Consider the following 14,652-nt stretch of genomic DNA (forward strand, 5'->3'; position numbering starts at 1 on the left):
TCATTCAGTGATATGCAAGAAAGTAGTGTACAATATCTTTCAGTATTGCTGGCCAAGCTGCTGAAAGTGAGGAGTAAATTCTAATTTTTGCATCCAAAGCTTCCAATTTTCTGCTACATTTCCTTGAAGTGAAAGTTTCTAGTGGCTGCAGATGGGCTTATTTTCTCCACAAGAAATATATTTCTCATGTTCAGAAAAATGTGAAAACAAATACACTCACTTCTGCATACTTACCCAGTCATTAAGTATTTTTCTAGCTTAATCCCATATGATATAATGGGATGTGTGAGTCAGTGGATTGGTCACGAAGTTGATTAGACAGGCAATACAATCTGTATTTCTGTATCAAACAGAGATCTCTCTTCAGGGAGCAGTACGACTGGATGCAGCACTTCCCATAAATAATCCATACTTAAAATATATCCCACACTTCCTGCTGGCTTGTACTACCCTCAAATATCAAGATCATATAATAACGCCAGTACATCATATGCAGACTGTCCAAGAGTTAGTCACACAAGGTGCTATCGCACTATACAATCAGCACCATCCTACTTGCTCTCTGAAGACTCTGTGTTAAGGAAATAAAGACACTACTACATTCCCAAAAAGTAAATCCTATGGACATTTACTGTCCTAATGACAAAGTGCTGATCGTGCTCAACTTACCATTGAAGCGGTCAATAGCTTCCTGCCTCAGAGTCCCAGTTATGCCTCCATCAATGCGCTCATATTTGTAACCTTCATGTTCTAAGAAATCCTCCAAGAGGTCCAATACCTTAGTCATCTAACAAGAGAAAAAACATACAAGATTAAGAAACTTGTCCTTCTATACTTCTTTGGCAGCATGACCTTTTTCAACTCCAAAGTAGCAGCAAGCAACGAGTGGTTAAGAAATATGGGAAGGCATTAGGTTTGCAGTGGTGGAGAAATGAAATACGGGAAAACCAGTTGCCAGCAACTATTAGGCTGCATAAGAAGTGAGCAAAAAAGGATGGGAGAAAATAGCCAAAAGCCGGGTGCAGAAGTGGAAAGCCCAGGCCACCAGAAGGGGAAGTAGTTCTGTACATACCAAATGCAGATGTTAGGGTATTTTCACTGCTGCAGTACTTACTCTTGGGATTCCCTGCCTTTGCAATCCTGAGATGGACCCTATTACCAGAGACTTGTTCCCTTTACCCCCCAAGCCCAGAAGATGCTCTCCCTACTAAAGTCAGTATTTTGTGGTATAAAATGTTCATCCAAGGTACTCACACAGTTGCTTACTTTCCACAGCTTAGTCCTATCAGTGCTAGATGGACCCCCAACTCAGGGGCAACACTGCTGGTTCTTTCTGGTCTCACAGCATCAGCTCAGTTTTGGTACTGCATTCCTAAACCACTTGGAAACTAGCTGTTAAGTTCAGGTGCTGCTTCTTTCAGGGGATACTTAGAATTCTACATAGTGTACATATTTCAGAGAACTGCTGCTAAGGGGTACAGTAAATGCTTTAGCCACAACTTGGACAATATCATTTTCACTGCATCAAGACCTTTGGAGAAGACTAAAAACTACAGGCCAGGCAACATGTACACCATGCTGCACATAACTAAACCAGGATACTACCTATTATGAGTGCAATATAAAACCACCAGAGGCTAGACGTTTTCAGGTCATGTACCAATATTTGATACAAATCGGGCAGAACCCAGGCGCTTATCCTAACCGACCAACATTATGATGTAGCAGATGCAATCTGGCAGAAAAAGGTGGGGTCCACAGACTAAGCAGGAAGGCAATTTTTTGGAATATAATTTACAGACCACAGGTAAGGCTAATATGATGCAAACAGATTCATTCACCTGGGAAAATATGAGAACCCGATGTCCACCATCCTTCAATTTGCGAAGCATTTTCTGCAAAAGGAGGAGTTTGCCTGAGGACTTTATCAAAGCATTTCCATCATACATTCCATTTGGCATCTTAGGAGCTTCCTGAAAGACAAAAGTATGTACATACGTTTATTAAATGATATGCTGTTCCCACTTATTGATATTAGACCAAATTCAAAATGCAAATCCAATATGCTGTAACTTACAGCTTTGCAACACACTATCAATGTAGTCAGATGGCCACTATGTAAAAACATTATCTAAAATATTCTAGTTCCCTTTGTTCTGGCCCTCAATGCTATAAAAACATGACTCAAGTTCTCTGGGCTTCTGTCAGCATTTACATTCTGTGCAAAGCTGGCACAATTAGTTTTTCCTAAAACCAGCATTCTTTGTAGATTTTTCACAACAAGCAAGTGCTACTTGTTTTCTATTTGCAGATAACCAAAGTAACCAACCTGACCACACGTTTTGGCTAAATTAAGAAAGCAGCAATGAGTTCTGGTCTGAATGACCAGAAAAAAAATCAAGACATTTTAAAACGTACAGCTTGGTTCTCTCTACCCTTACAATCATTGTAATACAGCTAACAAAACTTACCATAGCGGTAAATGTTCAGAGACTGGGATCACTGCTGTGATATATTTAACAAGAATTCAGCTGCAGGCAGAGATCCTCTATCCAGCCTGTCTTTCAGAGCTTTGGATTCCCTCAGATCAAGCTGGTCTCCTCCATGGCCAAATCACCATCAGGATGGTGGCCAGAATGGAATGACCAGCTGTACTACTTTTGGTTATTTTCTGTGTGGAGAGGGACAGCCACCCCCCCCCCCAATGAATGCTATGTGGGCCCACAAAAAGATGGGTGGACAGGTCTCCTAATCCACAGTGGTAATGTCCAAGCCAGAACCTGATAATAAAAAGGTATCCCCAAAACCTAGGGGTTACAGGAAAAGGGGGGTTACAGAACGTAGGAGTCTGTAATACTGCAGTGATCACTACATTCAAGCATCTGCTATGCTGAGTCTGTCATACAGCTACATTACATTTAGCTTAATGATCGACAAACAGTAGTAACCCTGACCACAAGACAAGTGGTGCTAGCATACCCTGAAGGATGGCAGTATCAAATGTCCTGCTTATGCTTGCAAAAGTATGGTTACAGGGCGAAGCAGTGGTGTCACAATTACTCTGAGCTGATGTAACTAATCCATTTTAACTGTTAAATGGGTTAGCCCAACAGCCTAGATGAGACCATGGAAAAAGCTCAGATTAATAAGTAAAAAAACAATATACTGAAGTGTGCATTAATGCAGTTACATAAATCAGTCTGATATACGCATCATATATCACATGGCAATAAATACTGCAAGGTCATTCAAGAAATATGGTACAAATAAGCAGTAACGTAGGTCCTTAGAAAATCATCAGTACAATGGTATGAGCAATACGAATTTGAATTGCAGTGTTGAGTTTAGTGGCCACCTGCAGACTCAATAGTTCCATTTCAGCTGCTGCATTAGCATAGCTGCAAAGTTTAAAGAAGGTGAGATCAAACATCAACTTTCACGCACAACAAAACCGAAAACAAAATTTTAATACTACAACTTCTGAAAAAACACTGCCTGGTAGAATTAACTCTCATTTCGTTTTATGACAGTTTTCCATATTAGCCATAGCTAAAAAAATACAATCTGCCATTTACTTGGAGGGAGTTTGACTTAACACTGGCCTTCCCAACTTCCTTAGTTTACAGGGAACCAAAAGCTAGTCTAACTTTTTAAATTCTTTAGTTCTTGCCATATATCTGAGCCACCCATAAATGGATACTTTGCTCTGTAGTCTGGAAAAGAACACTGGCAATTGAAAAGACTGGTTCAGAGGTACTTCATGGACTACTTTTGGTGCAACAGAGTTCCTTAAGACACCTTAGCATGCCTAAAACAAGAAGTTAATAGTAAAACAAACTTCAGACTCACCACGACCAGTAATGGAAAAACTATTAAGAACTTTATTTAACGGTAAGCGCTTTCGCTATCTCCTGATACGCTTCCTCAGACCATAAACATTAAAATGAAACCTTGAGGTTATATAGTCAATAGCAGCCTTGTAATTCAAAACATTAATCAATTTTATAATTAATTAAGCATTTACAATCATCAAATAGTCACAGAAAACTTAAAATTTTTTACAATCACTTATCAAGTGGACTATATAAGTCAAATTCTTGACTGTTTAAGATTGCTTTGCTATCAACTGTCATATGTTTGACCTGGACATATTTCATTCAATAAAAGACTTATAAAGTGAAAAAATGCCTTATTACAATAAGATAAAAGATTTATAAAATTTTCAAACCTTAAAAACACATAGAAGTGGATAAACATGAAGTAGGTAAATGAATATTTAAATACTTAAGCATGAATATAGGGAATTTATAATTAAAACCCAAAAGCACAATTTAACCATTATGTTACTTTCTGCAGAAAATATATATAAATATATGAATATATATAAACACATTTAATAATATCTAATGACATTTTCCAGAAAGTCATGTTGTCCATTTCAAAAATCTAAATAAAACCAATTGATGTGTAATATAAACATAAAAATAATAATAAAATGTAATAAAAATAAATATAATAGTCTACTAATCATGAAATAATAATAATGATGCCTTGTACATATCATACATCAGGAATTATGATTTGAGATCTGAGTATCAAAATCCATCCTAAATGAGCAAGTTTTATAAATTTAATTTAATTTAATTTGGAAATAAACATTACAAGAAATGTATGAGAATTTGAAATTAAACAATTCATCTACGTGTGTTAAGAAAAGACCTTAATGAGACATATGCATTCAACCCAGGGGAATAGTGTCCTTTCAGTCTAAAAATCCATTTCAGCTCCTTTAATTCCAAAAGGTTCATATAATCACCACCTCTAGTATTTGGTTCTACAACTTGTAATACCCTAAACACAAAAGAGTGGTTAGGGAAAAGTTGGACATGCTTAGCTAGAGCATTCAGTTCATTTTTATTTTTAATATCATACTGGTGATTATAAATTCTATTTTTCAGCTTCCTCTTGGTCAAGCCTACGTAAAACGCTGAACACTGTTCACAGGTAGCTAAATATATTAGACCCGAAGAATCACAGGTAGCCTGGAACCTAGGTTCAAATGAATAAGATATCTCAGGATGTATAAATTCTTGTTTTTTAGTTATAAATCTGCAATAACTGCAATGGTTACAAGGGTGAGTACCTAAACGATTTCCATATGGCACTGTCGTTACCTTTCCAGTTCTTGCCCTGTCACATAAGAGTCTTTTTAGATTTTTATTATTTCTATAAATAAAATGGGGAGTCTTTCCTACCAGCTGTAGTGTGTAATCATCTAACAGTACTCTCCAATTATTAATAATAATTTTTCTGATATTAAAACTATCATTGGTGTATGCTGTTACAAAACTAACCCTTTCAGGTAAACTACTTGTATTCTTTTTTATGTGAAAAAAAGGGTGGGGCTTGTATCGAACTGCTGCACTAGAGGTTTCTCCTCTTAAAACCTGCACTCTAATGGTTTTCACTAAATTATAATCATATCCTCTATCTAAAAATATTTTTTCCATTTTATCTGCCTCCTTTAACAAATCTGAATTATCTCTACAGATTTTGGAAAGCCTGGTAAATTGACTTTTTATTATACCGCTAAACACATGACGTGGATCCATGCTGTCGAACCGTAAAATTGTGTTCCTCCAACATGCTTTCCTATGTAATGTGGAGGTCAATTTACCTTTTATTATATCCAAACAAACATCTAAAAAATTTACTGACTCAAAAGATGTTTCAGCTGTGAATTTAAGAAAATTAGTTGTAGTTTCAAGATGTTCTTTGAAGAAATAAAATTCTTCCACCAAACCATCCCATACAATTAAGATGTCATCTACAAAACATTTGTAGACCAAAACTTTATTAAAAAGGTGGCGTGTGAAAACATGTTCCCTCTCCCAATGGTACATCACTAGGTTGGCATACATGTTTGCACAAGGGGTGCCCATAGCCACTCCTGACTCCTGTAGGTATAGGCACCCCTCAAATGAAAACACGTTATTGCTCAGTACCAAATCCAGTAGATGACAAATGAGTATTTCATGGTTCCTGTCTATAGACGGAAAAATCTGCAACACCTCCCTTATTGCTTGTATACCTTGGTCATTCGGGATGGAGGTGAATAGACTTTGCACAGCCATGGTAACAAGTAAATGCTGACCTTTTATTAACATTTTATCCATTGAATTTAAAGAATCTAAAAGCTGATATGTATCTTTAAGGATACTCGGAATCTCATTAACCAAGGGTCTCAGTGTATTTTCTAGATATATAGAGATGTTTTCTGTGGCCCACTTTTCACCAGATACTATCGGTCGCAATGGAGGTGGGAAGACACCTTTATGCATTTTGGGTAGACCTTTAATAGCTGGAACTACTGGACAATCATTTAGAAAAAATTCATATAAACTTTTTGATAACTGGCGGCACATAAGTAAATCATAAAGGTTGTCTTTAATAGCATTAATTATTTCCAACAATTTTCCTTGATCTATTTCCAAATAAGTATTATCATCATGTAACATATCAAGCATCAAGGACTGGTAGTTAGTGGTGTCAAATAGTGCAAAACCCCCACCCTTATCCACAGGTTTCAACGTAATGGATGGATCATTGATAAAATTATTTAAAGAGGATTTAACATCTCTAGACATATTGAAATAGGAGCATTTTTTATTTTTACTAAGGAAATAATGATAAAAGTCCTGTTCACACATTTTTATAAAAGAATCAACATGCCCTGGCAAGGGCGGTGTAAAAGAACTTTTCTTCTTATAGAAAGAGATGTCCGATGTGCTTCCATTCTTGTTTTCTAAAGTTCTTGCATTAAAATGTGATTTTAAGGCTATAGAACGCCCAAACATGCGAAGGTCTATAAGAATGTCTGATAAAACACTGCCTTGTGAAGGGACAAAAGATAGCCCTTTATTTAACAGTTCTTTGTCATGAGTAGTAAGGACGTACCTGGACATGTTGAAGAAAAGAAGTTCTAAGGTCTCTGTCTCCTTCTCTGATGTGCACCGCTTTCCCCTGAATACTTGCGTTTCCTCGTCTCCCAACTGCTCGTTCGTTCTCGCACAGAGGTTGGTTTTCTTATGGGGAATGGTAAAAAATGTGTGTTGTCCTGAGCATTGTATTTCCGTATGGCTCCTAAGTATTTTTGTAAGCCAACAGCTCGATTTGCTTCCTGATTCGGTAGCGGAGTGGAGGTAGCCGTTCTTGAAGCAGCTGTTGCTGGTAATTCCGGTGGCGTAGTGAACGCTTCAGAGACGTCATCCTGAATCGCTGGCATAGAGGCTGAAGTCGATGAGCCAATAGGAGCGGAGGCTGTTAATGTGCAGTCAAGTGGCATCAAATTTCGAAACTGGTTCTCAACTTGCGGGTTGGAATCCATTCTCCTGGGCCATACAAAGACTCCCCCAGTGGAAAAATCTTTAAAGTCACGTTGCAATTTCTTAAGCTTGATTTGTTGCAGCCTTAAAGCATAGGAGTTAACTTGACTATAAATGTTGTCAAGCTTCTTTTGACAAAAGTCCTCACAGAATCTCTCTCTTAGTTCTTTATTCAAGGTACTGACATGAGCCAATAGTTCATTTTCAAGTGGACCAAAGTAGTCTATCAAAAGCTGTATATACTTAAAGCTAGCTTCAAGATTTATCTCCTGCCATTTTTTGAGGAGGGTGGGGTGGCTGTCACCATAGGAAGGCATGCATAGGATTCGCATGCCCCGCGGAATCAGTTTGAAATGCAAACAAGCCTCCATATGTTTGCGTTGCCACATAAGACGCTGAAGTTTGTACAGGTCATTCTCAAGTAGTTTAGCTTTAGTTTTAAAAACTTCTAAATTGTCGACAGTAACACCAGCAGAACTGGAAATGGGAACATTAAAGTCCAGAGCCAATAAAGGATTTGATTTACATACTGTAATAGCAGTCCATTGTTGTTCATTTGACGGAATCCTCGGTTCCGGAATGTAATCTAGTTCCACATTCAGGTTAGCCATATCGTGTGCTGGTGGTTCAAAAACAGGTAAAAACTGAAAAACTGGAAAAATGAACCACTCCAGCTGAACAGTCTTCGGTTAAAATGCAGAATAAAATAGTAGTAAAACAAACTTCAGACTCACCACGACCAGTAATGGAAAAACTATTAAGAACTTTATTTAACGGTAAGCGCTTTCGCTATCTCCTGATACGCTTCCTCAGACCATAAACATTAAAATGAAACCTTGAGGTTATATAGTCAATAGCAGCCTTGTAATTCAAAACATTAATTAATCAATCGATTTTATAATTAAGCATTTACAATAATCAAATAGTCACAGAAAACTTAAAATTTTTTACAATCACTTATCAAGTGGACTATACAAGTCAAATTCTTGACTGTTTAAGATTGCTTTGCTATCAACTGTCATATGTTTGACCTGGACATATTTCATTCAATAAAAGTCTTATAAAGTGAAAAAATGCCTTATTACAATAAGATAAAAACTTTATAAAATTTTCAAACCTTAAAAAGCCATACAAGTGGATAAACATGAAGTAGGTAAATGAATATTTAAATACTTAAGCATGAATATAGGGAATTTATAATTAAAACCCAAAAGCACAATTTAACCATTATTATGTTACTTTCTGCAGAAAATATATATAAATATATAAATATATATATAAACACATTTAATAATATCTAATGACATTTTCCAGAAAGTCATGTTGTCCATTTCAAAAATCTAAATAAAACCAATTGGTGTGCAATATAAACATAAAAATAATAATAAAATGTAATAAAAATAAAAATAATAGTCTACTTAATCATGAAATAATAATAATGATGCCTTGTACATATACATCAAGAATTATGATTTGAGATCTGAGTATCAAAATCCATCCTAAATGAGCAAGTTTTATAAATTTAATTTGGAAATAAACATTATAAGAAATGTATGAGAATTTGAAATTAAACAACAATTCATCTACGTGTGTTAAGAAAAGACCTTAATGAGACATATGCATTCAACCCAAGGGAATAGTGTCCTTTCAGTCTAAAAATCCATTTCAGCTCCTTTAATTCCAAAAGGTTCATATAATCACCACCTCTAGTATTTGGTTCTACAACTTGTAATACCCTAAACACAAAAGAGTGGTTAGGGAAAAGTTGGACATGCTTAGCTAGAGCATTCAGTTCATTTTTATATTTAATATCATACTGGTGATTATAAATTCTATTTTTCAGCTTCCTCTTGGTCAAGCCTACGTAAAACGCTGAACACTGTTCACAGGTAGCTAAATATATTAGACCCGAAGAATCACAGGTAGCCTGGAACCTAGGTTCAAATGAATAAGATATCTCAGGATGTATAAATTCTTGTTTTTTAGTTATAAACCTGCAATAACTGCAATGGTTACAAGGGTGAGTACCTAAACGATTTCCATATGGCACTGTCGTTACCTTTCCAGTTCCTGCCCTGTCACATAAGACATTAATGCTGCTGCATTAGCATAACTGCAAAGTTTAAAGAAGGTGAGATCAAACATCAACTTTCACACACAACAAAACCGAAAACAAAATTTTAATACTACAACTTCTGAAAAAACACTGCCTGGTAGAATTAACTCTCATTTCGTTTTATGACAGTTTTCCATATTAGCCATAGCTAAAAAAAATACAATCTGCCATTTACTTGGAGGGAGTTTGACTTAACACTGGCCTTCCCAACTTCCTTAGTTTACAGGGAACCAAAAGCTAGTCTAACTTTTTAAATTCTTTAGTTCTGGCCATATATCTGAGCCACCCATAAATGGCTACTTTGCTCTGTAGTCTGGAAAAGAACACTGGCAATTGAAAAGACTGGTTCAGAGGTACTTCATGGGCTACTTTTGGTGCAACAGAGTTCCTTAAGACACCTTAGCATGCCTAAAACAAGAAGTTATGTACTCTCCATAACGTTCAATGTATGTAGTCCATCTCACCTCACATTCTTACCCGTGGGTTCGGAGCCGAACCTCGGCTCCAACTCGGCCATACTCTAGCTCAAAGTCATTCAATTGGCTGGGCTAAGAAGGTATCCCATTGCTGCACTGCTCCCTTTCCCCAGATCTTGTTTGCTGCGAGCTAAATCATTCACTTCTCCACACACAACAACATATAGAGAAGGAAGAACATACCAACCAGAAAGGAATTTGAAACCATACCTAACCCCCAAGGTCTTCCAGGATGGGGGGGGGGGGGGTAAGTAAGAATGTGAGGCAAGATGGACTACATACATCGAACATTATGGGGAGTACATAACTTCTTGATGTTATGTAGTCCAATCTCGCCTACATTCTTACTCGTGGGACAGCGTCCCCACCACCTGAATCCTGGGAGGCTCAGTGGAAAATACTCCTGAACACTGTGGAACTAAAGAAGACCTGCCTCTGGACACCAAATCTAACTTGTAGTGAGTAACAAAGGTGTGAGGAGAAGCCCATGTAGCCACAGCACAAATATCCATAGACAATCTGGCCTGAAAGGCTGCAGATGTAGACACAGATCGGATAGAATGAGCCTTCACTTGAAATGGTAAATCCCTGCCACCTGAAGCATAAATGAATGAAATACAACTGGAGATCCATCTAGACAAGGTGACTTTGGAAACAGGAGACCCAATCCTGTTTTCTGAAAATGAGAAACAACTGATCTGATTTTCTAAGATCCTTCGTTCTATGTAAATAGAATCGTAAATGTCTGTGCATATCCAGCTGATGAAATCTAAATTCTGCCTTGTTAGAGAACTCTGGAAAGAATACAGGTAGTTCAATGGATTGGTTTAGATTACTAACTGAAGCCACTTTTGGTAGAAAAGAAGGGTTTGGTCTGAGAGAAACCCTGTCATGAAAAATCAAGTGGTTTAACTGATAAGGCTTGAAGCTCCGAGAAACATCTGGCTGAAGTGATGGCTACCAAAGAGATTGTCTTCCAAGTCAAATATTTTAAATCACAAGTGGCTGATGACTTAAAGGGGAGCAAAGTGAGACATTGTAGAACAAAATTTAAGTCCCAAGGCATAACTGGGTCAAAAACTGGAGGATGAAGCAGCATAGTGCCCTTCAGGAATGCCTTACAAAGTCTACGTGCCATAAGACTAGGCTCATCAGCGACGTGAAAAGTGGAAACAGCCGCCAACTGGACCTTAATAGTTGCGGCTGCTGATCCCCGGTTGAAAAGCATGGAGAGGAACTCCAGGACTGACTAAATTGGAGCTGTATAAGGATCAATTTGTCTTGCATGCGCCCATATGGAAAATCTCTTCCATTTGCTGGAATAGATTTTTCTGGTGGAGGCTTATGGGAGGAAGATGAACCACTTCCGGCGAAAAATGATGAAGCCTGACTAATGATGGAAGTGGAGGAGCCAGGCTGTCAACCGGAGGGTCTGAAGAGAGGGATAGAGCTGCCCTGACATACAAGTCAGCAGATCTGGTTGAGGGTCCAGAATCCAGGGGGCATCCACTAGGTAAGGATGGAGAAAGGGGAACCAAATTTGATGAGGTCATTGTGGAGCAATCAGAATCACTTTGCTTCTCAAAGATTGCACTTTCTGAATAACCTTTGTCAGCAAAGGAACAGGAGGGAAGGTATACAGTAGACCGGAGGGCCAATCATGAACTAGAGCGCCCCTGGGTGACTCCCCCCTGAGGGGGGATAAGGGTGAAGTAGCTGCTGCATTTGGTATTGAGGGGGGCTGGCAAATAGGTCGCAGCAAGGCTGAACCCACCTGTGGAAAATCTGCTCCGCAACCTGATTGTTCATGGACCACTCGTGAGGCAACAGCTCTACTCAACCTGTCGGCAATCACATTGGACTTCCCTGGAATGGGAGTTGCTAAAACAAAACGTTGGGAAGCCACTGCCCACTGCCACACTCACATGGCCTCTCTGCAAAGGGGGTATGACTTGGTTCCTCCCGGTTTGTTTAGATACCATACCACCGACACATTGTCTGTGTGGATAGCAATTGTCCCGAGAGGAAGAAAGCTCTGAAGTGCTTGCAACGCTAGTAGCACTGCTCATCTTCAGGACATTGATATGCAGATGCATCTCGTGTTCCTGCCACGTGCCTTGGATTGTCCTGCCTAGATAATGCCCCCCCACCCCATCTGGGAGGCATCCATGGACACTGGGGCAACCTTAGGGGATGGAACGAAGGGTTTTTCCGCATCGAGGTTGCTGGTGTGAAGCCACCAGTGCAGATCCTGCTTGCACCTGTCTGTGATTATTTTGAGATGAGAAAGCAGAAGATGTTGTAGAGACCACTGGGCGAAGAGTAGCCATTGAAAGAGCCTCATGTGTAGCCTCGCCAGAGGAAACAGCATAATTGTAGCAGCCATCGTCCCCAACAATTTGAGGATCAATCTTGCCTTCACTCTTCTCAAAGGGAGCAACGCGTACACCTGATATTGTAAACTTTGAATCCTTTCTAGTGGTAAAAACGCCCTCATGAGCACGGTGTCTAACTCTGTGCCTATAAAGGTGACACGCTGCGAGGGCAACAAGGCAGACTTTTCCCAATTTAGAGTGATACCTAATTGTTGACACAGTTTGATTGTGGCATCTCTGGTTTGTAGGAGATGATGCCTGGTGATGGCAGAAAGGAGCCAGTCGTCCAGGTACGGAAACACTTTGAATCCCTGACGTCTCAAGTGAGCAGTCACCACTGCCATGCATTTGGTGAACACCCTGGGGGCTGTGGTGAGACCAAAGAGCAGGGCGTGAAATTGAAAATGACTGGCTCCCAGCCAGAAGCATAGATGACTTCTGGATGCCCTGTCCATCTTTATATGGTAGTAAGCATCCTTGAGGTCGATGGAGCACATCCACACTTCTTTTCCCAACAATGGGAGAATAGATTGCAACGTGACCATTCGGAACTTGGACCTCTTCACATGGGTGTTCAATCTGCTGAGATCCAAAATGGGTCTCGGGTCCCCTTGTCCTTTTCGGCACCAAAAAGAATATGGAGAAAGTCCCTAATCCGGTCTGAGGGGACATGCTGGATGGCTCCTTTTTCTAGCAGCTTTAAAACCTCTGAAGCTGCGGAATCCCTTTGATTGGGTGGAGCATCTGGGATTTTTCTGATCGGAGGGGGAGCTGAAGAGAAGGGAATGCGATATCCTCCGGAAACTATTTTTCAATACCCATTGGTCCTGAGTGATACTTTGCCAGATCTCTGGGTATAGTGAAATGTGACCCCCAACTGGCTCCGGAAATGCACAGTCGGGCCTCCCATCAGGAGCGCTGGTAGGGAGAACCATGAAAGGAATCGCTGTCTCCCTGGTTACACGGGCCTCCTCTGCCCCTAGGGTGGCATCTAGCAGAATTACCACCCCCTCCCCTGCCTCTGGAGGGGGACTCACCTTGTGCGACATGAAAAAACCTCTGCAATTTTTTGAACCACATCTTTCCACCCCTCTGGGTCTTGGGATAAGGCCTAGAGGGTAGGGAAAAACGGACTCCCACAGCAGACAGTTTTTCCCTCTTGCTCGCACCTAGTAAGTGTGTCCTTCACCTTGGTTCCGAATAAGGAGGAACCATCAAACGGGGCGTTTGTGAACGTAGACTTGAAGGCCTCTGCGAAATTACAAAGGCGCATCCAGGAGTGTCTTCTAAGAGCAACTCCCGAACTTGCTGCCCTACCTGCTCCTTCGGCTGCATACGAGATCAGCCTCATGTAGGAGTTAGCAATAGAGTTGAGGGTAGACATCTGAGCGTTGACCTTCTGAGCCACCGCATCAGAAACGTTACTCTGCAGAGCATCTCCAAGCTCTTTCAGGAGATCTCTTTGGAGCCGTGTAAAATGTGATAAGTAATTCAGTGACCACAGAGTAAAGGCTGCTGAAGAAAACATACACTTCCCATACCGGTCCATGGTCCTAGACTCCTTGTTAGAAGGATGTACTGTAGACAAAGTCTCAGCCAGTTCCTTCTTAGTAGCTGCTGCCACCACCATGGCATCTACAGGAACTCCCTTGGATAGAAACTGTCAGAGGGGGAGGACAAGAATTTGTTGCGTCTCCCGGGGACTGGTTCTGCAGAGTCGGGGGTTTCCCACACCCTTCGACAAACCAGATCTAAAAGTTCGAAGAGCGGAGACACCCAGGAGGCAGAGGGCCGAGCCCCAAAGGCCCTCAGGAACACAGACATCTCCTTGAAGGGAGCTTTGGAGGACCAGTCACCCCTCTGCTTCAAAATTTCTAAGATGTCAGAGAAAGAGACATCCTCAGAGGATGACTTTGAGGGGGGGGGCCCTCAGATTCCTCGAGGTCGGTGTCTGACGTGAGGGACTCATCTTGGGAGTCGATGTGCTTCCTCTCTTGCACTTTCTTTTTCTGGGTGGCTCCTCAGGCAAAGACACTGAGGGGCCCTCAGAAATATGGGGACCACTCATGGGGGTTATCCTGAGGCCTTGGGTCTCCGCTGTTGAAAGATAGAGGGTGATCAGAGACCCGCACCAGAGCTGGAGGGGACAGTGTCAGTGCCGAATGATGCCGCCGAGGACCTGGCCAGCGCGCTCCGCATGGCCTCGAAAGCTGGTCTCCCCAGCTCCGAAGATCGACCAGCCGTGGAAGACCTCAGACCAGAAGGGACAAGGTCTGAAGCAGGGATCAGGCTCCCCCATG

At 40.5% G+C, this 14,652-nt stretch overlaps 1 protein-coding gene across 1 annotated transcript in view; it reads right to left on the reverse strand.

The window, feature by feature from the left end:
- Positions 1–14,652, reverse strand: part of LOC122807962 (chromodomain-helicase-DNA-binding protein 4-like) — a 1,347,878-nt gene that overhangs the window by 723,017 nt on the left and 610,209 nt on the right. Inside the window, exons 15-16 of the mRNA XM_044078994.1 lie at positions 1,842–1,973; positions 670–787 (exon numbers count right to left, since the gene is read on the reverse strand). Of these exons, the coding sequence (XP_043934929.1) occupies positions 670–787; positions 1,842–1,973 (250 nt within the window). The remainder of the gene's footprint in view (positions 1–669; positions 788–1,841; positions 1,974–14,652) is intronic.

Source organism: Protopterus annectens, chromosome 8.part0, assembly GCF_019279795.1.
Source record: "Protopterus annectens isolate FY-2018-M chromosome 8.part0, PAN1.0, whole genome shotgun sequence".
NCBI lineage: Eukaryota > Metazoa > Chordata > Ceratodontiformes > Protopteridae > Protopterus > Protopterus annectens.